The sequence below is a fragment of the Alligator sinensis genome, unplaced genomic scaffold (genome assembly GCF_000455745.1).
Source record: "Alligator sinensis unplaced genomic scaffold, ASM45574v1 scaffold1002_1, whole genome shotgun sequence".
Taxonomy (NCBI): Eukaryota; Metazoa; Chordata; order Crocodylia; family Alligatoridae; genus Alligator; species Alligator sinensis.
This window is the reverse complement of record NW_005842710.1, coordinates 199814-221138: the sequence shown is the minus strand read 5'-3', so window position 1 is coordinate 221138 and position 21325 is coordinate 199814. Positions and strand designations below refer to the sequence as shown.

General features: G+C 44.2%; 1 protein-coding gene across 3 annotated transcripts in view; it reads right to left on the bottom strand.

Annotated features, from left to right (window-relative positions):
• The window catches only part of KDM2A (lysine demethylase 2A), a 74442-nt gene extending 53134 nt beyond the window's left edge, over positions 1-21308 (bottom strand). For 2 of the 3 annotated variants that reach the window (XM_006034169.3, XM_025216136.1), the window contains exons 1-2: positions 21115-21308; positions 19135-19239 (exon numbers count right to left, since the gene is read on the bottom strand). In XM_006034169.3, the coding sequence (XP_006034231.1) occupies positions 19135-19176 (42 nt within the window). In that variant the 5' untranslated portion in view covers positions 19177-19239; positions 21115-21308. The remainder of the gene's footprint in view (positions 1-19134; positions 19240-21114) is intronic. The other variant, XM_025216135.1, reaches the window with a different exon arrangement.
• Positions 21309-21325: the final 17 nt, after the last annotated feature.

Sequence of the window (21325 nt, the reverse complement as noted above, 5' to 3'; positions counted from 1 at the left end):
TGTGACAAAGCCATCAAAAAAGCTAATGGCACTTTATCGTGCATCAGCAGATGCATGATGAATAGATCCAAAGAGATGATACTTCCCCTCTATCGGGCGCTGGTCAGATTGCAGTTGGAGTACTGCGTGCAATTCTGGGCGCCGTACTTCAAGAGGGATGCGGATAACCTGGAGAGGGTCCAGAGAAGGGCCACTCGTATGATTAAGGGCCTGCAGACCAAGCCCTACGAGGAGAGACTAGAGAAACTGGACCTCTTCAGCCTCCGCAAGAGAAGACTGAGAGGGGACCTTGTGGCTGCCTATAAGTTCATCACGGGGGCACAGAAGGGAATTGGTGAGTATTTATTCACAAAGGCGCCCCCGGGGGTTACAAGAAATAATGGCCACAAGCTAGCAGAGAGCAGATTTAGACTGGACATTAGGAAGAACTTCTTCACAGTTAGAGTGCCCAAAATCTGGAATGTCTTTCCTGCCTGTGCAGGGGGTTGGACTCGATGATCTGTTGTGGTCCCTTCCGACCCTAACATCTATGAAACTCACAAATCAGGGATTCTCATCTAATATATTTGGCCTTCACTGTTTGTGCCTGGCTCTACTGGGTGAAATCCATCTACAATACAGGAAATGAAGAGCATGGCAATTGTTTCTGCATTGAAAACAACTCTGAAGCACCCCCCCTTCTTGAGCTGATCCTTCTACCTGCCATCTAGACTTCCTAGGGATGGCAAGATAAGCCACTGGTCTCAACCATTTTAGATTCAGGGCATCCCACCATAACACTTTTTTAAAGTTGGTGGCACCCCAGTGAGAAACACTGGTGCTGCCTCACTTTACTTCAGTGGTTCTCAACAGGGGTCCTGCCACAGCAGCCAAGTAGAACTTCCCCATGCACCTTGTGCACAACCAGGTAAGCCTGAAGCAGGCAGGAGTACCTGCTCTTGACACAGTCCTCCTTTATGTGGCCCCTCACTTCCTCCTCTGCACCTGTTTCCAGGACAGTTCTACCTACTCTGTGCACCTCTTTTCTGAGAGAGGCTCTGCAGGGCTGGAATGGGATGGGCTGTGGCACAAGAGCTTGCTCCTGCCTGCTTTAAGCTTACTGGATAACTCTGAAGTAGGAAGGAGTGCATGCTTAGAAACACAGTCCTTCCCAATCTGGCTGTGCAGGAGGCAGTTCCACTTGGTCTTAGTAGGGCACCTACACTGCAGCACCTTTGAACAGGTCTCTCAGCACCTCAGTTGAGAATCACTGGGCTAAGCTAACAATAGGAACTTTTTGCTTTCAACACCTGCCTTTTCAAGCTACTTTTGTTTCCCTGGACTTAAACCCATCTCAAATGAGGAATGGAACTGGTGATTCAGATGGATACAAGGTATGGAGATTTCCCCCCTGCCCCACCGTTTTTATACAAGGTCATATTTAAATACAGACCAAGCTGGCCTTTTGCTCAAGCAACCTCACATATTTTAGGAATGAAACCGCTGAACACCACAAAGCTTTAGTCACTTCCTGCTTTGTCTGTTGCAATCCCCTATATGACCTTCCTAATATCCTCTACTTTTAAAACTTCAGGGAACCTAGATTGGTAAGATCAGGTGCTCTGCATTCTGGCAAGCAGGAGCATGCCACACTTCCCCCTCCCAGGTCAATTCCCTAGATAATCTATTATGACATTCAATTCAGAATTGGTCCCCTGGTTCAACACTCTCCACAAGCTTTTTACTTATAATCTCCCTATTTCCAACATGGACACACAGACCTTGTCTACACTGTAGAGTATCCAGTACAGTTCTGCTGGCACGAGAGAGTGAAAGGATCGTGCCCTGGCATACCGAAACCACCAGCATGAGCGCTGCTCTGCCAGGTAATTGTGTGTCATGCAGGGATTTCTACCAACAAAAGCTGCCTCTATGCTAAAGGACTCTGATACCATAGTTATGGTGTCAGACAACATATCATATGTAGACTCAGCCTCTACATTCTTCTGAATCAAACATTTTTCCTTCAAAAGAACACTTACTGACTTTTCTGAGCTCCCTCCTTCAGAGCTTACCATTACATCTCCAGCCTCCAAGACAGCAGCATATAAATCAAATAAACGAATAAAACCTCACTGTCTATGTATTTATAAAGCTCCACCTGTAACTACACAGTGAATAGTTCAAGGCTGACATCCCCATCTACCTCTTGCCATGTTCACTTCATTGTAATAGGCTAGCACCCTGTACATCTCCTCAACTTGCAAATTAAACCTGTGCTCTGCTCTGGGCATGTCTCTACTCTTCACTTAAACTAGCCTTAAGTATCAATTTTTAACCAGCCACATAAAAATGCCTGAATCCCGGTTTGGAACTCTCACACTTTAGAGCAGGGGTGGGCATAAGGCAGATCCAGCCGGCAGCCAAACTTCATTTCCCACCAGCCCCTGCCTGTGTGGCTACCACCAGTTTGCATTGAGATGGACCCCAGGAGCAGCAGGGCCATGACAGTGCGGGGCCAGGGTTTCCATGGAAACCGGCCCAAGCGACGCTGGTGCAGCTGGGCAGGGAGCTGCTCCGGAGCCAGGACAAGCTGTGATCTACTGCCTCCATGCCCCTGCCTGCCTGGGTATGCGGGCAGCAGGGCAGAACTGAGATCTGCTGCCTACATGCCCCTGTGTGGGGTATGCAGGCAGTGGATTGTGGCTCTTTCCTGTCTCGGGATCATGCTGTCACCACCACAAGATCCTGGCCCCAGCCCCGGAGCAGCTGCCTGACCAGCCGTGTGTTCTGTCAGTGCTACTTGGGCTGGTCACAAACAGACAACTGAAGAAACAGTCAGGCCTTGATTAAGTAGCTACAGATTTGCTATGGGGGTTCTCAGACCTGAACCTGACTTGCTCAAATGCTCTGACATACACATGTAAATGTGCCTTCCCCTTATCCCTAGGAAGAATCCTCTTCTATACAATTGGGAACTGAAGCACAGAGATTAAGAGACTAACTCATAGCTGCACACAAAGTCTGTGATAGTAAGGACCCCCAGATCTCTTGAGCCTTAGCTCACCTAAACCACAATATTTTTCCTCCTTCATCCCTCCCTCGAACAGCCATACTCTACCTCCAACCAGGGCTCCTGGATCACAAGGACTTGCTTTATAAAGCCAAATTAGTGCCATTTCTTGCACCTCTGCTTTTGGCAGCAACGGGTACAGTAGCCTTGCATTGTTTTCATTCTTTTCCTCTTCAATACTTTTATAATTTCAGATCCACTTTTCCTGTATGCCATCACTGTTTCTTTTTCCTCTCTGGCTACTAGGATACTTTCACCCAACTCTGCAAGGTGCATGCTTTTCTATCCTTTCCCTGTAAAGGACTGCTCAAAGGACCTGCAACTGAACAGTGTGTAACATCGATACCACTACCCTGGTTTTACCATATAACCAAAATACCTGGAACTACAATGGAATTAATACAGCAGCACTGTGATATCACTATCGAGCTTGGAAAAGCACAAGGAATCAAGGGGAAAAAGTGTGTGTGCACGTGTGTGCGCGTGGGGGGAAGTTTCACAGTCCATCACATCAGGAACTCAGGACACCCTGCCAACTACTGCATATATCTGAATGTTGTTCTTACCCTGGAGGGCAGCCTGACACAGGGACAAACTTACAGGTGGCTAATTTTAGCAGCACTGAACACCCCATACCCTAAAGGAGATCGTTAGAGAAACAGCCATACTAAACCTGTTCAGGTGCTAGTAGGTTTTGCAAAGGGAGCCCCAGAATAAATGTAGCAGATTTTGCCTTAGTATTCCCCCCACCAAGCTAACTATAAGCTAAAGCAAGCAGGTCACACTTTGGGTGTTTATCCAGACTAGGACAGGCTTGTGCACCAGGCTTGTGAGTTAGCAGGACTCATTAGAACCTGGAGACCTTCCAGGGTTTAAAGTTCCAGGAGGGATTCCTATCACGAGCAGAGCTGGCAGGGTTTCAGAGCAAGTGAGCAGAGCATTTGGTTTGTACTTTTGGTTGTTTAACAGATAAACACCATGGAGCTGTTGGAAAATTCAAGGGTGGCTGAGAAAGCCAGGTCTGTTTTTTCAGTACCCGATGGCTGAGGAAGACTCCAATAAACTACTTCTAGAGCATATGCTGACAGGTGAGAGGGTTAACCCTAGACATCCAGGCTGAATTTTTGACCAGGTCACAAACCAGCTTTTGGCTGCTGCTGCTCTAATACAAGAACAGAGCTCCCCATCATCCTGTGCACCTGCTGCTAGCTGCAATGCATTTCACACCTTTTTCTAACATCACCTATTTCCCAGCTGGCTGGTCACTTTTGAAACATTTTGCCTTGGGACCATCAATCTCACAAGTAAGGAAGTAGCAAATAGGAAGACTAAAGCAAGGGAGTTAACATAAGTGTAACCTACTCCCTTTTCTGTTATTGAAGTGTTGTGTGTCTGAACAAAGACCCTCTCCTTTGCAATTCTACAACCTCTGCAAAAGCCAATTCTTCTGACATTCATAGGAGTTTAAGTTACTGAGGGAAGTCAGCTCAGGGCAGCTAATGTAACAAGCTTCATCCAGTAACACACCTCAACCTTCGTTTTCCCAGGCAAAGCCGTCTGAGGGTAGTAAACAAATCTGTACATGAGAAACAGCATGCTGAAGCACGGGTTCCAATAGAGCTTAAAGAAGGTCTTCTGCAAGAGTGTGATGGGGATATTTTTTTGATAGAGATGGCAGAGAGGTCAAGTGGGGGAAGCTCTTATTGACTTACTGCTTACAAACAAGGAGGAATTGGTTGAGAATGCAAAAGTGAAAGGTAACCTGGGTGACAGTGACCATGAAAGAATAAGATTCAAGATCCTAAGGAGAGGTAGGAAGGACGGCAGCAGAATAAGGACACGGAACCTCAGAAAAAGGAGAGTTTAACAAACTGAGGGAACTGCTGGGAAACATGCCCAGGGAAGCAAGTCTGATGGGAAATGGAGTCCAGGAGATCTGGCTGTACTTTAAAGAAGGCTCTTTTAAGAGCACAGGATCAACTTATCCCAAGGTGATGGAATAATGGGAAGTGCAAGAAGAAGCCACCCTGGTTAGACAGCAATATCTTCAATTAGTTGAAACTCAAAAAGGAATCCTATTAAAAGTGGAAATTTAGTTACAGGACTAGGGAAGTGTGTAAGAGTATCAAAGTGGGCATGCAGGGAGATTAGGAAGGCCAAAGCACAATCTGAAATGCAGCTGGCAAGGAACATAAAAGGCAACAAAAAGGGATTCTCTATAATTATGTCAAAAGCAAGAGGAAAACCAGAGAAACCACAGGTCCTTTACAGAAGGCAATCTAGTTACAGATGATGCAGAGATGGCTAAAGTATTTAATGCCTATTTTTACTTCTGTCTTCACAAATAGAGGCAGCTACCAGATAATGGGTGCAGTTGGTAGCAAAGATAGAGGAGATAAACAGTTCTGAGCAGAAGCAGAACAGGTTAGAGAAGCTAGATGTCTCTAAGTCAACAGGCCTGATGGGATGTACCCTAAACGAGTTGGATGAGGTAATTTTAGAGCCATCGGGTATCTTCTTTGAGAACTCATGGAGGATGCGTGCGGTCCCAAATGATTGAAAAAGGGCAAATATGGTCCTCTTTAAGAAAGGGAAGAAGGAAAACCTGGGGAATTATAGACCAGTCACTCTGACCTCTATACCTGGAAAGATAACAGAACTGGCCCTCAAGGAGTTTACTGTGAAGCACCTAGAGGAGAAAAAGGCAACCAGAAGGGCCAGCATGGATTCACCAAGAGCAAGTTATGCCTGAGCCTGATTTCCTTCTATGTTAAGGTGAGACAGGCTCTATCGATGGGATGAGGGCCATGAATGTGATATGCCTTGACTTTAGCAACATTTTTGACACTATCTCCTATGACACTCATTAATAAACTAAGCAATTACAGACTGGATGGAAGTATTGCAAAGTGGATCCGCAACTGGTTGGATCATCACACTTAATGAATACCATCAATGTCTGGTTGGGGAGAAAGAATGAAGGGAGGTTCCCCAGGGATCTGTCCTGGGTCCAGTATTGTTTAATATCTTTATTGATTATTTGGATGATGGGATCAAGTGCATACTGAGCAAATTTGCATACAACACCAGTTGGGTACAGTTGCGCTCTGGAGGGTAGGGCTAGGATTCAGAATGACTTGAATAGACTGGAAAAATGGTCTACAATCAAACAGATGAGATCCAACAGGGACAAGTGCACAGTCCTGCACTTGGGATGGAATAACTGCCTGCACAAATACAGACTGGGGAATGGCTGGCTAAGCTGCAGTACTGCAAAGAAGGATTTGGGCCTTACAGTAGACAAGGGGTGGGCAATTATTTTGGATGGAGGGCTGCTTACTGAGTTTTGGCAAGCCATTGAGGGCCGCATGACAGGCAGCCCAGGGCAGATTAATATTCATTTTCTAAACTGTTTAGGGGCCCTGTGGGCCGGATAGAATGGCTTGGCGGGTCGCATCTGGCCCGTGGGCCGCATTTTGCCCACCCCTGCAGTAGCCCACAAGCAGAATACGAGCCAACAGCGTGCTCTGCTTGCAGAAAAAATCAACAGTATGCTGGGTTGTATTAACAAGAGTGTAACTTGCAAGTTAAGGGAAATTATTCTTCCACCCTGTTTAGCACTGACAAAGCCTCATCTGGAGTACCGTGTCCAGTTTTGGATCCCACACTTGAAGAAAGATTAGGACAGTTTGGAAAGAATCTAGCACAGAGCAACAAAAATTATTAAGGGGTCTGGGAAGCATGACTTATGAGGAAAGGCTGAAAGAGCTAGAATTACTTAGTCTGGAGAAGAAAAGACTGAAGGGAGATTTGGTAACAGTACTTGAAGGGTAATTAGAGAGAGGAAGGAGATGGGCTTTCTCCATGGCTGCAGGGGACAAGACTGGAGGAAATGGTCTCAAGCTTCAGCAGGGGAAATTTAGGCAGGAGATTAGGAAGAATTTTCTGACCAAGTGTGGACAAACATCGGAACTGGCTACTTAGAAGAACTATGGAATCTTCATCCTTGAAAGTTTTCAAGAAAAAAATAGACACACTAGGCTGGGATGGTATAGTCAAGGACAATCCTGCCTTGGGCAGGAGGTTGGGCTAGATAACCTTGTGAGGCCCCTTCTAGCCCTGCTTTCTTACAATCCTATGATAAAAGTTTCAAAATGCAAAAATTCTCCCAGGTGCTTGCAGTCTATTACAAGAGACTCTTTGATTTTAAGACTCCATTCTTCCAAAGTAGATATGACAAAGATTCTCCTTTCTAAAGTTTTCCAGCACATGCACTGCCTACTTGATGGTTGTCATGACCCAAAGGCATGATTTTGTGTGTGCTTCAGCACCAGAATTATCCCCGCCAGGTTGCAACTTCATTGCACGGGAGAGTTTCCTATTGCAGAGGAGAACCCCGGTGCAGGGACGAGTTTCCCGCCTATTTGCAGCTTCTTTTGCAGGGTGCATTGCTCAAGTTGCAAGAGAAATGCATGGTGCAAAAGAGTTCCCGCCACCCGTATGCAAATTCGTTCCCCGCTATTGGCTAGTTTTAAATTATTCCCACGTGGCGGCTAACGACTGGCCTGTTAGCTGTATAAGAGGCTTGAGCAGTTTCCGCCCAAGCCAAAGAGGACTCCACATCCATCTCATGGGGACTCTGGATACACGGCAGGGTAAGAGAGACCCTGTGTGAGATTCAGAGGAGCTTGGCGACCTGATCCATCGCCCACCTCTTCCCGTCTTCGAGCGGAAAGAATTTATAAGACGTATCTACGAGTCCGATTTTGGTGGCGCGCTCACCCAGAGCATCCGGAGCTCTGTTCCGTGGAGCCTAGCAAACTCCACACGACCGTCCATGTTGTCTGTGTCTGTAACCGCAACTCAAGCAAGTTTTCCGGCCTGCACCACTACCATCTCTGGTGTAAGTAAACAATCTTTAAATCTACCATTAAGCGTCTGTGCCTAATTCCAGCTCGTCGCCCTCCCTCTCCGATCCAGTGTGCCCGGGCTGCTGGCCACAGCCCGCGTGCAGCACGGAAAAGGGCCTGGGTCGCTCCCGGCCCGCACAATGGTGATTAACAGGAGGCAATTTTGTCAGGTTTTTTCATTAGGTAGGAGTGTAACTAGAGATTGAAAATATAAACTTCTCTGAGCAAACTAGGAAGGGAATTAAAAAAACCCAACAACAACACATGTGCTTGACAACTAATGGCTGCTTTGACTTCATTAAGTTCTTTTATATGGGTGGATTGCAAAATCTGCAGTCCCATACTCTGTACATCACATCCTCCCATGGGGAATAGTCTGCACTTAAACTGAAACTGGCATTAATTGGGACCTGTACTCATAAGGCACTGACATACTAAGAACTCAGTGGAAGTCTGTAGTCATCTCACCACACTGAATTTGTCTCATCACAGGAACTAAATTGAAGTTGGATTAGGACAGCATGTGGACAGGTATCAAAAGGATGGAGAGAATTTGGGTTAGTGCTGCTGTTTCTGCTGAGTCAATGTTACTCTTTAGGCAAGAGACCCCAAGGTTCTCACCACTGTGGTTAAAGGGAACTAGGATTCATTTTATTATGAGAAGGAATGCTGAAGTGAACATATCTATATCACGTCCCAGCTGAGCTTGGAACTGTTGTCAAGAGACAAGTCCCTCTCACTAACTTGCAACTCCATGCATACCAAAATCAAGCTGAATAGAAGACTTAGAAGGCTTCTGGGTGCATATCCCAGCAGGTCCCTTCTACACTAATAAACTCTGTATAAATATTGGACTCGGGCACATGTGGGACGGGAGTAAGTAGATGGGGCTCAATTCAAAACAGCATCCTGAGTTTAGCAGGGAGGCAGTACAGACATGTCCTCAGGTCTCCTTATCCAATTCACATTGCATGGAAGATGGCTAATTACACACTGTCTCTGAAGGGGAAGTTCCTTTTCACTGTATTGTACAGGGTATTAATGCAGTATCCGACAGATGCCATAGTTCCTCCCAGTGCTAGATGATATACAGAAAGCGCTTCCCTTTGCTCCTTCAGAAAAGTACAAGAAAAATTAATGAGCATTTGTAATGTACCTGAAAACAGGTGCATATGCTAGTGTAGCTTGAGGATTGGATTAAAAAAACTTTACATTTGCAGCTCTCTTCTCTACTTCTGGCTGCTAATGCCTTTCAATGCTAGCTCTTCTGACTCCCAGGATCACATCCAATAAACCAGCAGCAGGAAGCAGTTTCATGGGAGTGCATGAGAACTGAGGAAGGTAGGGCAAATCAGGACTGTCATATTGAATGAAATAGTTTGAATGTTTGTAAAGGTTGCCCATTAGCCAGTTTCAGGAAGAAGATAGGATTTATCTCCTTATCTAGCTCATTGTTTTGGAACTACGTGCAAAATGTCCTGACTTCGCTTAATTTAAATTTTCAAATATCCTGAATTCCGAGAGATCAAAGCCTAGGGCCTTTTAACCAAATTGGTAAGAAAAGGGCATTTACAGTGATATGGAAGTCTCCCCAAAAGTAATTTAAAATGCTCAACAAAGGCAAAAGAATCTGTTGAGTAAGATCCGAGCCCAAATTTGGGAGTAATGACAAGTTGAGTAGGAGGAGCCCACTGATGGCAGCTCGCTCAATAAAAACTGTAATTTACTGTCCCAATTTGGAGGCGACTTCACTTGCAGAACAACGAAGGAAGAATCGCAAGTGTAGCCCGGATCAGACTGATCCCCTGCCCCACCCTCTCCGTGAACACAAATCTCTTAGTTCACGCTGAAGCCGCAGAGCACCTGAAAGGGACTGAAGGAAGGGGACTTAGTCCTATCACTGCTGAGGCCAGCCTATTGAATCGTATTGCTGAGGCGAGCCCATTGAACCGTACTACTGAGGCCAACCCATTAAATCGTACTACTGAGGAATGAAACCATATTTTGGTATTTGGCTTCTCGGAATTCTAGGATTGTAAGTATATTATGAAAAATAATAGTATTGATTCAAATTTAACTTTTAGTTGTAATTGTAGTTGTTTTTGTAACACTAATCCTTATAGCATTGTTTGGGAAGGAAGTGCATTTGGAGCATTGTTTCTGATATATGTAATTATTGTGTTCTTAATGTTTGTGGTGTTTCTTAAAGCTAAGCAGTGTTATACGTAGCAAAGAATTTTAAAATAAAATTGTGTTGTATGAATTAAGTGTGTAATCATTGTGAAATCGTGCAATCAGCTAACTACTCCCCCAGCCAGTGCGTCAAAACAAATCAGTAAATTGTGTGGGATTTTCTCTATTCCATAACCCACTAGAGACAGACTTGTTGTAGGCAACAGTCCCATCCAGCAAGTTCCTGATCCTTCATCTATGGCCTTCTACCAGGCTGCCTCCTCACCCAAACTTTCAAGACACTGACTGCTAAGAACTATAATTTCTTCAGTCTGTTCCCAGTCCCGAGAAGCAGAACTGATAAAAGCCACAGGCAATTATTACTCTCTCTGGAGCTATGTCCTCCTCTCCACAGGTGTTTTTTTTTTGTTTTTAAACAAGGTGATAGCTAATGTATGTTAACTAATCACACTGTAAAATGTTAGTGAAAACTAGGTGCAGGCAGTTTTCAGTGCAGTGTGGCTCAGAGAGGTCAATGATATAACTGCACTCCTGACCTGACCTCTCCTAGCTACACTTGAGTAAAAACTGTCTGCACCTTGCTCCACTACAGCACAAAAAGGTAACACTTATCATGCTCTAGAGCTACCCTAACCTCTGTAGAGGTGCAGCTCTGGTTAACCACCTGTGCTGAAGTGTTAGAGAGACCTATTTTTGAAGTTCCTGCTAACTACACTGGATATTTGCCTCCCAAACTCTTGCCATATAGTTTAAACTTGTGGTGGATTTTACTTCACCATATCTCATACAGCTTCTTTGTTTGAGTAAAGTTCCTAGACTTTCCACTGAGATTCAAAGTCCCTGGACAGAAAGCTCAAACTGTTTACTGCAAGTACTGTTTCTACAGCAACAGAAACACACAGCACTAATGCACAAGCAATGCATATTCTGCTCTTCCTTACAGAGCACACCTGCAAGAAATTTGAACAAGCAGAACCCTTCAGAGATGGAGGAAAGAGATATTTGGTCACAGAGTTACCTCAGCATCTTTTGCTGCTACTTATTCACATCTATGCCTGAAGTTACATGCTACATTTTGTCCCCAGGTTTCAGGATCATCTTAAGCACTGACAAAAGTGTTATGGGCAAGTTATGCTGGTATCCTGACAGCTGTTAGGGGAGAGAGGGACGAAGGGGAGGAGAAAGAAAGGGAAAACACAATCTCTCTTTTCCCTCTCTGATGCTAGGTCTTAAAGGCAAATCTGGAGTAGGAACCAATCTAGAATTTCTAAGCCCATCCCTCCTTCCCTTCTAGACAGCATAGGGTTAAGCTGCCTCAACATAAGCCCCACTTGAGTATGCACATTCCCTTAGTGTAGCCAGCATAACAGACTGGGTACCTCATCCACAGGGCAGATGCAAAGCTGGTAGCATCAACACATACTCTCTGAGTGAATATAAACCAGGTAGCAAATACACCTCAACCTTGAAGCAGATTTAACATCTGTAGGGTGTAGGGAGTTCAGTTTTCATGGTCCATCTAGATGTTATTATTTCTGCTGATGTTGGAGTCAATTGTGGAGGTGGTGTCAGATTTATAAATGCATCGCAGATTTCCCTGTGAAGCCATAATAAATGCTAGGTAGGGATAGGGATGCTGAGCCATGGAGATGTGGTGACTTGCCCAAAGTTAGGGTTGGGGGGCAGGGAAAAGGATGAACTATGGGAGAGGCTTTCAATACATCTCAGGTTTCTAGAGTTCCAGAACACCATCTTAACTACGCTGCTGTCTTCGTATAAACTCAGTTTTATTCATAATACACACTCATCTCATTGCCATCACACATACCACCTAGCAGAAGGGAGTGGGGGAGGAGAATACATATTCTAGGATTCAGATGCTACCAAGTTGACCCAGTTTTTATTCATAATACACACTCATCTCATTGCCATCGCACATACCACCTAGCAGAAGGGAGTGGGGGAGGACAAAACCTTACCCCACTAAACAGGAGCTGGCTGCTAGTGTGCTGCGCTTCTGCACTCCAGAGCACATGCACCATGCAGCAGAACTCAGAAATGTACACACAGCGATCATGGCAAATCTGAAATCTTTAACTTCCTTCCCTTGCACAGATCTGGGCATTTCTACATGATCAAAGGATTTAGCCATCAAACTAAACAAAACAATGACTGCAGAAGTCTGAAAGCCCCATAAACAGAAAGGTCAACAACGGCCACTGAATTAGCTTTTTTTGGAATTCACACTACCCTTTTATAGCCCTCTATTGAGCTCATCCATGATGTTTCCTTCCCTGGAATCAGCAAACTTGTTCTGTGCATAAGGCGTTTCACAGCTTTCCTCAACAGTAGCAGAACAACTGCCTCCTCCCACCCCAGAAACTTTCACAGAAGACTATCTTATTCAAACTGATGCAACAGCTCTTGTTTTTCCTTTGAACGGTTTTTGCCACTGCCCCACTGCATATAGTAGTTGTCCCAGAGGACCACCTGAAGTGTACACCCCAGTTGTGAGGCTCCTGACAAGTGAAATGATTAGCAAACAATAAAAAACAGTGGGGGGTGAAACTGGTATCCTAAAGAGTTAGTACCACCTCTAACAATGTTAACCTCATAAAGTCTATTCATGCTCATTAACAGGAAACACCAATACTACTTGTGAACTTTGCTGATAGGCAGCCAGGTATGTTCATTTACTTCACTGCTCCTCTCTTCAGCTCAGTCAGCACTGCAGCCTCCAAACCACGTTAAAGGGGCAGTCAGTGTTTTTAAAGAAAAAAAAAGTGTTAAACTAATAAAAGCAAATCACTCCCTTAAATATTTGAGGTATTTATCTCCTGCATTTTTCTTAGCCAACAATGAGCACAATCCAATCAATTTTATTTTCAGATTCTTGCATGGATAAGCCTAATGATGAAATGTTTCTATGAAAATACTGTAGGGAATGGCCTACTAAAAACATTTTCATTCTAGTTTGAACGTTATAAGGAAACACAGCTATTGCTATTAGATTCCACTGAAGATGATCCTTCACCCCCCAAACAAAGCTTTAAGGTCAAATCTGACTGAATATGGTTCTTAGAACACAACAATTTTAAGGAACTTTTTTGTGACCTGAGCTGGAAGCCTACTAGAGACTGAGGAGAGAAGATTAACCACCATAACTGCCAAACTCCCTAGGCTGGGAAAGTGAGGCTTTACCTAGTTTGCTGGAAAATCAAGTTGGCCAATCCTCTAAGATTATTTGACAAAGTAGGTGTTTTTCTAAACTACAAGGCAGCTCTGGAGTGACTGCAGTCCTCCAGATTCTCACTTGACTGTACATGGCACTTTCTACCCTGAAACAGCTGCATGCATTCCATAATCCCACCCCAAGTATTCACAGGTGCAAGTACTTGAGCAACTGGAATCAAGGCCTGAAGTGCAAACTACCAAGAAGAACTCCTGTGTAAAGTGCTTTGAGATCTGAAGATGAAGAGCACTAGATAACAGCCAAGTTACTAGAAGCCAATGCAGAACATTATCATCAAGGAGCCAAGGGATTAATCACCATAATGACTGCTCACTATGATGGTGACCAATCAATCACCATCCCTACATTCCCACTGCTAAGAAGTCAGGGGCCACTGAAATTCATGCTTTGACTAGATGTAATCAATTTGGAGCCTCCTGATTGGAGTGCCTACCCTCACAATCCCATTGTCTTGGTTGCTGTGAACAAAGGGGTGGGTCACAGGCCTCTACTTCTGCACCCACCCCTCAATCCCAAACACTTAATGGACAGTTCTCCAGAACAGCCCCCCGCCCCAAAGTCCCCTCCCTTCCCACCCCAAATGCTCTAGTTTTTCCTCAAAACCCAGACTATGACCTTTCGTACAGCGTGAGGTCAGCATCAAGAACTGCAGTTGAACACTTTCCCTTCCCCTGTCATTCTATGCATTGTGAAGTACATCTGAACTCATGCCTGGAGGGATATTGTGGACACTAAGCTTGTAAAAATATGTCTGTTTATCACTGTTTACAGAAGGTTTCATCTTTGCTTGGGGAGGTGGGGGGAAAGGAGGCACAACACAGGGATGTAACTGGAAGCTAGGCCAAGCCAGTGCTTCCATGGGATACTGCCAAGAGTCTGAGGAAGCAGTTCAGTAAAAAGTACTCTTTTTAGCTGAATGGACCAGCTAGTGGCCCTCAATGAGCAGGGTATAATAATCTGAATGGCTGTACTTTTTCACATAGCGCTCAGAAGCCCTGATGAGGGAACACACTCAGAGACCAACTTAGATAATGTTACCACCATAGCCAATGGACTTTAAAGAGCCCAGGACCTGAAGAATTTCCACTTTAAGTGATGTCCTTAGACCAACACGGCTACAACCTAAACCCCTGCACTTTAAGTGATTACACTCTCCTCCTTCATTTTCCAAGCTATTTTAGCTAGATACAAAGTTGCTACTTTTCATTTCCAGCCCTTAACTTTGCTACTGAATGTTTGTGGCACCATTTTAGTTAGTGAATCCCTAGTCTTCCTCCAAATCTCAAATAATAAGTAAATGGCAAGTACTTTTAAAGTCCTCTCAGGAAATGGAGGGTAGGATATATTTAAAAACAAACAAACAAACAAAACTCACACATATCTATGATGTCCTTAAATTGCTCAAGGAAGGCAAACAGAAAGAGACCCATACATTTTGGTTCTAATTCCAACCTGTACCATTACTAAATGCACATGCATCCAATCAACAGTTGTCTGGCAATCTACAGCATATATGCAGGACAATTCTTATGTTTCTAGTGGAATCTGTCCATACCATTATATTCACCCACAATTAGCATTAGATAATCTTTCTGATGTTAAAGTTGCTGAGAACTGACTGGCCTTGTTCCCTTCTTACTGCTGTCAGTCATTCACTAGCACAAAATTGCTTCTGTACCAACTTTCTTTAGGAGAGTCTTTATGACTCAATCTAATCATGCTTCTATCTGGGAAGGTGAGATTCTTGGTTTGACTGGACAGGAATGACAAGGCTCCAAAAAGAAAAAATTAAGACTGACAATTCTAAACTTTAAGAATATGGGCAGCAGATTGCAAAAAAAAAAAAAAAAAATAAAAAAAATCACTCCAGGGTGGCAAGTCAGGCACGCTCTAGAACTTATCAATCAGAAGGAAGATAGGGAGGAGACCAGTGCAACCGTGCAAGTGCAAGACGTTTTGATAAATTGATTTCCAGCTCTGTGGGGATAACGAAGTCTAGTGCCTCAAGGGCGAGATGATCAGAAGGGTCCTGAACTCTTCCTCCCCTTGCATGGCACTGTACAAGCAGCTGAGTGCATGATGAGTTAAGATATTATTTTCCACTACAGCACCATGTATCAGCCACTCACTAAGACATGGTCCTCAACTAGTTGGATCACTGTTCTGATGCAATGACAAAGCACAGTGTCTTGCCAGATGGCTTCCTGAAAGGTTTTAATTCATATATCCTAGACACATGTTCAGTCAAACATTTTGTCATGTAATCTTCTTGAAAATGGAGTCCAAATAGAACAAATTAAGTGGGGCCTTTGACAGCAAAAACAGTGGATTGCAGGGCTATGCTGGCAGGAGTGGCAAACTGGGAACTGAATCTCCAAGAACCCTTCAGTCCTTGACCTTTGCTGGAAATACTGAGCAGTGCTAGCTGTGGCGTGAACTAATTGAGACCATCAACCTAGTTCCCACTAAATACTGAACAGCCTCACATGAGCATGATTAAATCGTTATTGATGTGGGGCTGGACTGAAATCAGGGTCCAGGACATGAGACACTATACTCCATTTCACTTCTCAATAGTATGGCCTATAGATTTGGCCCCCCATAGGTAAAAGTCAACACCTAAAACTTTTCAAACTCTGAAACGTTCCATTATACTACTGAGGAACAGTAATGAACAAACTTAGTAGAAAGCCACCAACAGCAGCCGACTAGGACAACACTGTCCTTAGTTACTTATAGAGGGGGTGGCTCCCAGTATCCTTGCCATTTAAGTTGTTAGCCAAGTTCTCATTTCATAAATGGTACGAGTTAGTTTCCTCTTGTATACAGCCAGTAGGCTGGTTTCCCTACTTCTTTCTGTCTTTAAGTGTTTGCCTGCACACACAACTTCTACACGCATTTGAGTGTTTCAGGTGGAAACAAACCAGACCAGTATGAAGACCATTATATCCATGTAACTGCATTTATACCGGGAGTTTGTACTAATTTCCTTACTACAATATCCTTTTTTTATTGCATATCTGACTACATGTGAGCTTTGCTGTTTATATTCTAACAGTTTAGTTAAGGAGTGCAACCCGATTAGTGTGAATGCAGTTACTCTGTTAGGGAGGCACTTATACTGGCATAAAACAAACTTTGTAGCAATAAAACTACATCCACACCAGCTGTACCAGCGCATCATTTTAATTTAAAAAAAAGCCTCTAACTGAAACAGTTGCACCAATATAAAACCAGTGAAAAGGGCCTTCTTAGTTAAATGAAAGCCAAAGTAGTGTTTAGACAAGCTCTAAGGCCCTGAACACCAAGAAAGGAAGTGCTCAAGACACCCTCATTCAAGACATGCCTGGGGTGTTAAGTCCAGGACATCAATGAAAAGGCTTTAAGGATATCTCTGTGCTAGTATACCGCACTTGCAAAGTGCTAATGGATGTGCATGCAGCCTGTATCAACAAAACACTGCTTTGGACAGTAAATTCAGTCTCACCACTGCAAACAGCATATACCAACAAAAGCATGGCTTAGCTGATACAGGTTGAGTTCACTCTAGTGGTTTTTGCCAGCACCACTATACTGATTACAAAGGAGAAAAAAAAAAAAAAAAAAAAAAAATCACACATTGCTACATATCTAACCAAAGCCATGCCAAAAAGCCTGTTGTGCGCACCTGTGCCACGTGTGCTAAGAAGGACTACCTGCTTTCTTCCATTGGAATTTTAAGGCAGACATAATAAAGTGCCTGGCTCACAGGGTTGATGAGTTTGAATGTAAGACAAAATGCTCTTCATGCAAAAGCTTTACCAGCTACATAGTTCAATAAAAGATACCAACATAAAAAATCCTGGCTTCTCATATAATTACTGAACCATCACATCTACAACATTACTCTTAGACTACCATGAAGAACATGACATTCAAATACCTCAGAATCAGAGCATGCATCTGGGAAAGCTTTTTACCATCAGATTTACTGAGACTACACTGGTGAGATGTGTGGAGAGTTAACTGATGAAGTACTGTCTTTTTGAGTCTGCCATGGCCTGATGAATAACATGGAGAATGAATCATCCAGACCATTCATTTCAATGAGGCATTGACTCTAGTGCTCACATTGTTTTACTATCTTTAATTGTTGGTAATATTTAGGTTTATACGCAACCTGGATAGAGAAGATGTGGAAGAGAAGACTAACAGGGCCATGGTACCATGGTAAATTGGAAGTTGTTGCAGTAAAAAGAATACACAGACTTGCTCTACACTATGAAGTTGTCAGCATATACCAGCTTCAGGGGCCTAAATTTTTTAACACCCAGCAAACAGTAGATCCCAGCTACGGCAGTAGGTCCCATGGTGTGGGCACAACTACACAGACAAAAGACAACTTTTCTTTGCTTTGAATGTGTTGTCTAGGGAGACGCTGTAACGATGTTGTCAGAAAAACCTGTTCTGACAGCAAATGCTATATCTTCAGTTATGGGCTCTGCTACGCCAGCAAAAGCTCTAAAGTACAGACAAGTCCTACATGATTTACCAGAAGTCACAGGAAGACAGTGGACAATGTGGGATATAGAACCTAGACCAGATTCAACCCTACTTCATCATGCCCATCCCAGTGTTTCAAGCTTCTAATTCAATGCCGCTGTTCAGTCAGTTCATATCACTTTGTTGTCATAAATTGTCTTCAAACTTCATCACTGAAGTAGGGTACATACGGGTTTTCTTCTTTTTGAAGAAGTAAAACTGATTACTCAGAAGACTTCCATTTCTAGCCCACCTTTATAAAGATGAGCACTATTTACAGTTCCCCCATGACTTCTCTATAGGCAGATAAGGAATAGAGCAGCAACTGAGACAGCAAGAAAATTGACCACACACACACACGTTTTCTATCTCTAGGAAACTTAAACTCAGATATAAACAAACCACTCCACCCTAGATGATTTTGTTTCATAGCATTAAAGGATGAGTTAACAATAACAGCCAAAAACATTGAGGCTTAGGGGAGAGAGAAAGATCAAGTACGACTCAGGGAAACTCCATCACAACTTGAAGTATCATACTATCCAGAGCAGCCTGAACTCGCTTCCCTCCACTAGCTAACAATACTTTTCCCAAGTAGTGAAATTAATTTTAAGACAAGTCTTCTATCCTTCTTCCCATTACAGCAACTCTATCCCACTCAGAGACACCATTAATATAATCTCAGACTCTCCTTAAGAGAGTAGCAGCACTTATTTAAAAGAAGAAAAAAAAAAGGAAGATGCATACAAACACACAACTTCAAACTGAAAGAGCGAAGCCAGTTTTTCCTTAGATTCAGAAGTATATTCAAGTCAGTACTACGCCAATGTAAGACCAACACAAAGCTATCCCAGAGTACCATACACAGCTTTTCAATACATTTTCCTGTTTGCCCTAAATACCACCCAGAGAGGCAGCTGCATCACAACTGACATCTAAACCAGCCTATTTCTGTCCACAAGCATCTCAAAGCAGCTTCTTTTTTCTTTTTTTGAAACTCAGATAACTAAATCCAGGAAGGGTAATAATAACTTTGTTTCTAACTTCTCTCTACAGCCCTTAATGACATAACATCACAGCGAGGACGCTTGAAGCCACTAAGCCTCATCACTCCATAGGGCACTAACAGTCTGCTCCTAACATAAAGCCTTAATTACCTGAAGACCAACACCAAATATGTGACAGGCAAGGAAAAATGTACTGACCAGTCTTTGGCTGTAACGAATTCTCTCTTCCTCAGGCTCCATCTCCGACTCTTCCGAAGAGAGCGAGAAAGATACTCCAGGGCTGCTGTCTTCTTCCTCTTCCTCCTTTAAAAAACATAAGGAATAATAATGGCACACATGATAAACTCTCCTTCACTTAGGAATGATTCTGTAACACTATGCAATGCCATGTGCAATGGGTGAGGGAATACAATGGACTAATCCTTTCACCTTAACTCTGTTACCAACTCAGCCTCAGGTGCCTAGCAATGAACCTAGAGTTCTAACTTTGATCTGACTGTTTGACAGTCTGCATGAAGTGATTTAAGTTCAGAGAAAGGCCTTCGCACTTCACATTCACCAGCATCACTGGCAGTTAAGTCAGGTCTCAAACCATGCTAGTTACACATCTATATTTAAACCTATTTGGTGGCAGCAGGGTTGCAGCCTGCTTTCCCTAGGTGATCTAAGGCTCCATTCTGAAAACCCAAGCCAGCAAAATCATGGAACAGGCTATGCCTCCAGGCAGCTAGAACTGTGGCTCCTTCCAGCTACCCCAATTCAAAGTCTCTATTCCTGCAACACCTCCCCCCAACAAACACACAGTTGCCACTCTCATCAGCAGGAGCTCTCCTACAAGTGTTTCAACATCACTATGTTTGGCATGACTGATCCGATGTGGGTACACCCAAACACTCAAGATCTTGACACTTGCCATGCTGTGGCAAAATATTATAACACAAAGTGCCAAGAACATGCAACAGCCCGGCATGATTTTTGTTCTATACTGGACAGGATGAACCCTTATAGAAATTAAGGTCTGCAACAAAGTTGTATGGTTTCTGCTATCCTACATGCTTTCTGGGAAACCTCCCACTACTCAGCAAAAGAAAGTAGTTCCACCACATATAGAGGTCAAGCCACGACTGATGTCTGTTATTACTAACTCTTCTCTACCCATCATGTGCGAGGTTATATCACAAAGTGTCTAAAGCACTACTGCTTGTCGACTCCAAGACTTCCACCACTGCTATGGCTAGCGTCATTGTAAGCAGCTTAAACATGGTCCTCCAACAAAGTTTAGCACGTGTACAATCAAACTATCAGGACACTAGTAACTTGCAACACAATGCCACAATGCTTGGTAAGCTTCATTGTGCAGCTGTTGCCTCACAAGCCCATACCCCAGCAGGCTCCTCATCAGAGAAGCCAAGATCCCAACTAGCCACAGAGACTTCACACCCCACCCCTCCTCCCCAGAGGAAATCTTAGGCAAGGGCAGAGAGGAAGCTGGCCTGGTTTGCACGAGAGAGACAGACAAGTGGCAGCAGCCCTGTTGATCTGGGACCGCATTCAGGACCTCAGTCTCTAGGGACCTGTCAACCGGCACCCTCCAGCAACAAGGACCTCACTTTAAATTGCATCAATTACTAAATCAGAAGGGTGAGAGAAAGCTGATGAAAGAATTTTAACCACATCTCTGCAGAGCCCAGGAGAACCCCCTCTCTCCCCCCCCATCTTATACTTGATCTCTACAAGCAATAAGGGGGTGGGAAAGAAATCCCATGGGCTTGTGCTCCCAACTCAAAACACTGAGCCAGCTCTTCGCGACCCACTGGGTGCCCCGTTCCGCCTTCCTAAAAAGACTGTTTTGAAACCCCCCATAATGAATGAAAGCTATGCAACCCAGGGATATTAAACAACCCCCCATGTACAAATCCCAGCTCATCCCTTTGGAGAAAGGCAAACAGGAGCGAAGGCGAGCCGCGGGCGCCTGGTCGGAAGCCAGAACCAAATGCCTGGTTTACAGAGTTACATAAACTTGAGAGGGGCTGAGGAGGAGGGAGACCCCAAGCACTGGTGAGGGCAGGTCACCAGGCTCCTCACGATTGGCCAAAGCGGTAGTGGGGGGGAAGGGACACAAGGATACAAGGGGAAAGGAATAAAACAACATAAAATGCAATCACTCGAGCCTCTCACCAGGTCTCTTCTTTTCCTTTGTCCTCTTCTAGGGACGGGGAAAAAAAAAAGGCAGAAAATACAAGAGAGGGGAGGAAGGAAGAAAAAAAAAATTAGATCCCACGCGTGGCCGTCTTCGCCTCGGAGGATCCTCAGTGGCCAGGAGGAGGCAAGTCCCGGGAGCGGGGGCGGCGGGGGGGTCCGCGGTCCCGGGCACCCGCGCCGTCCCTGC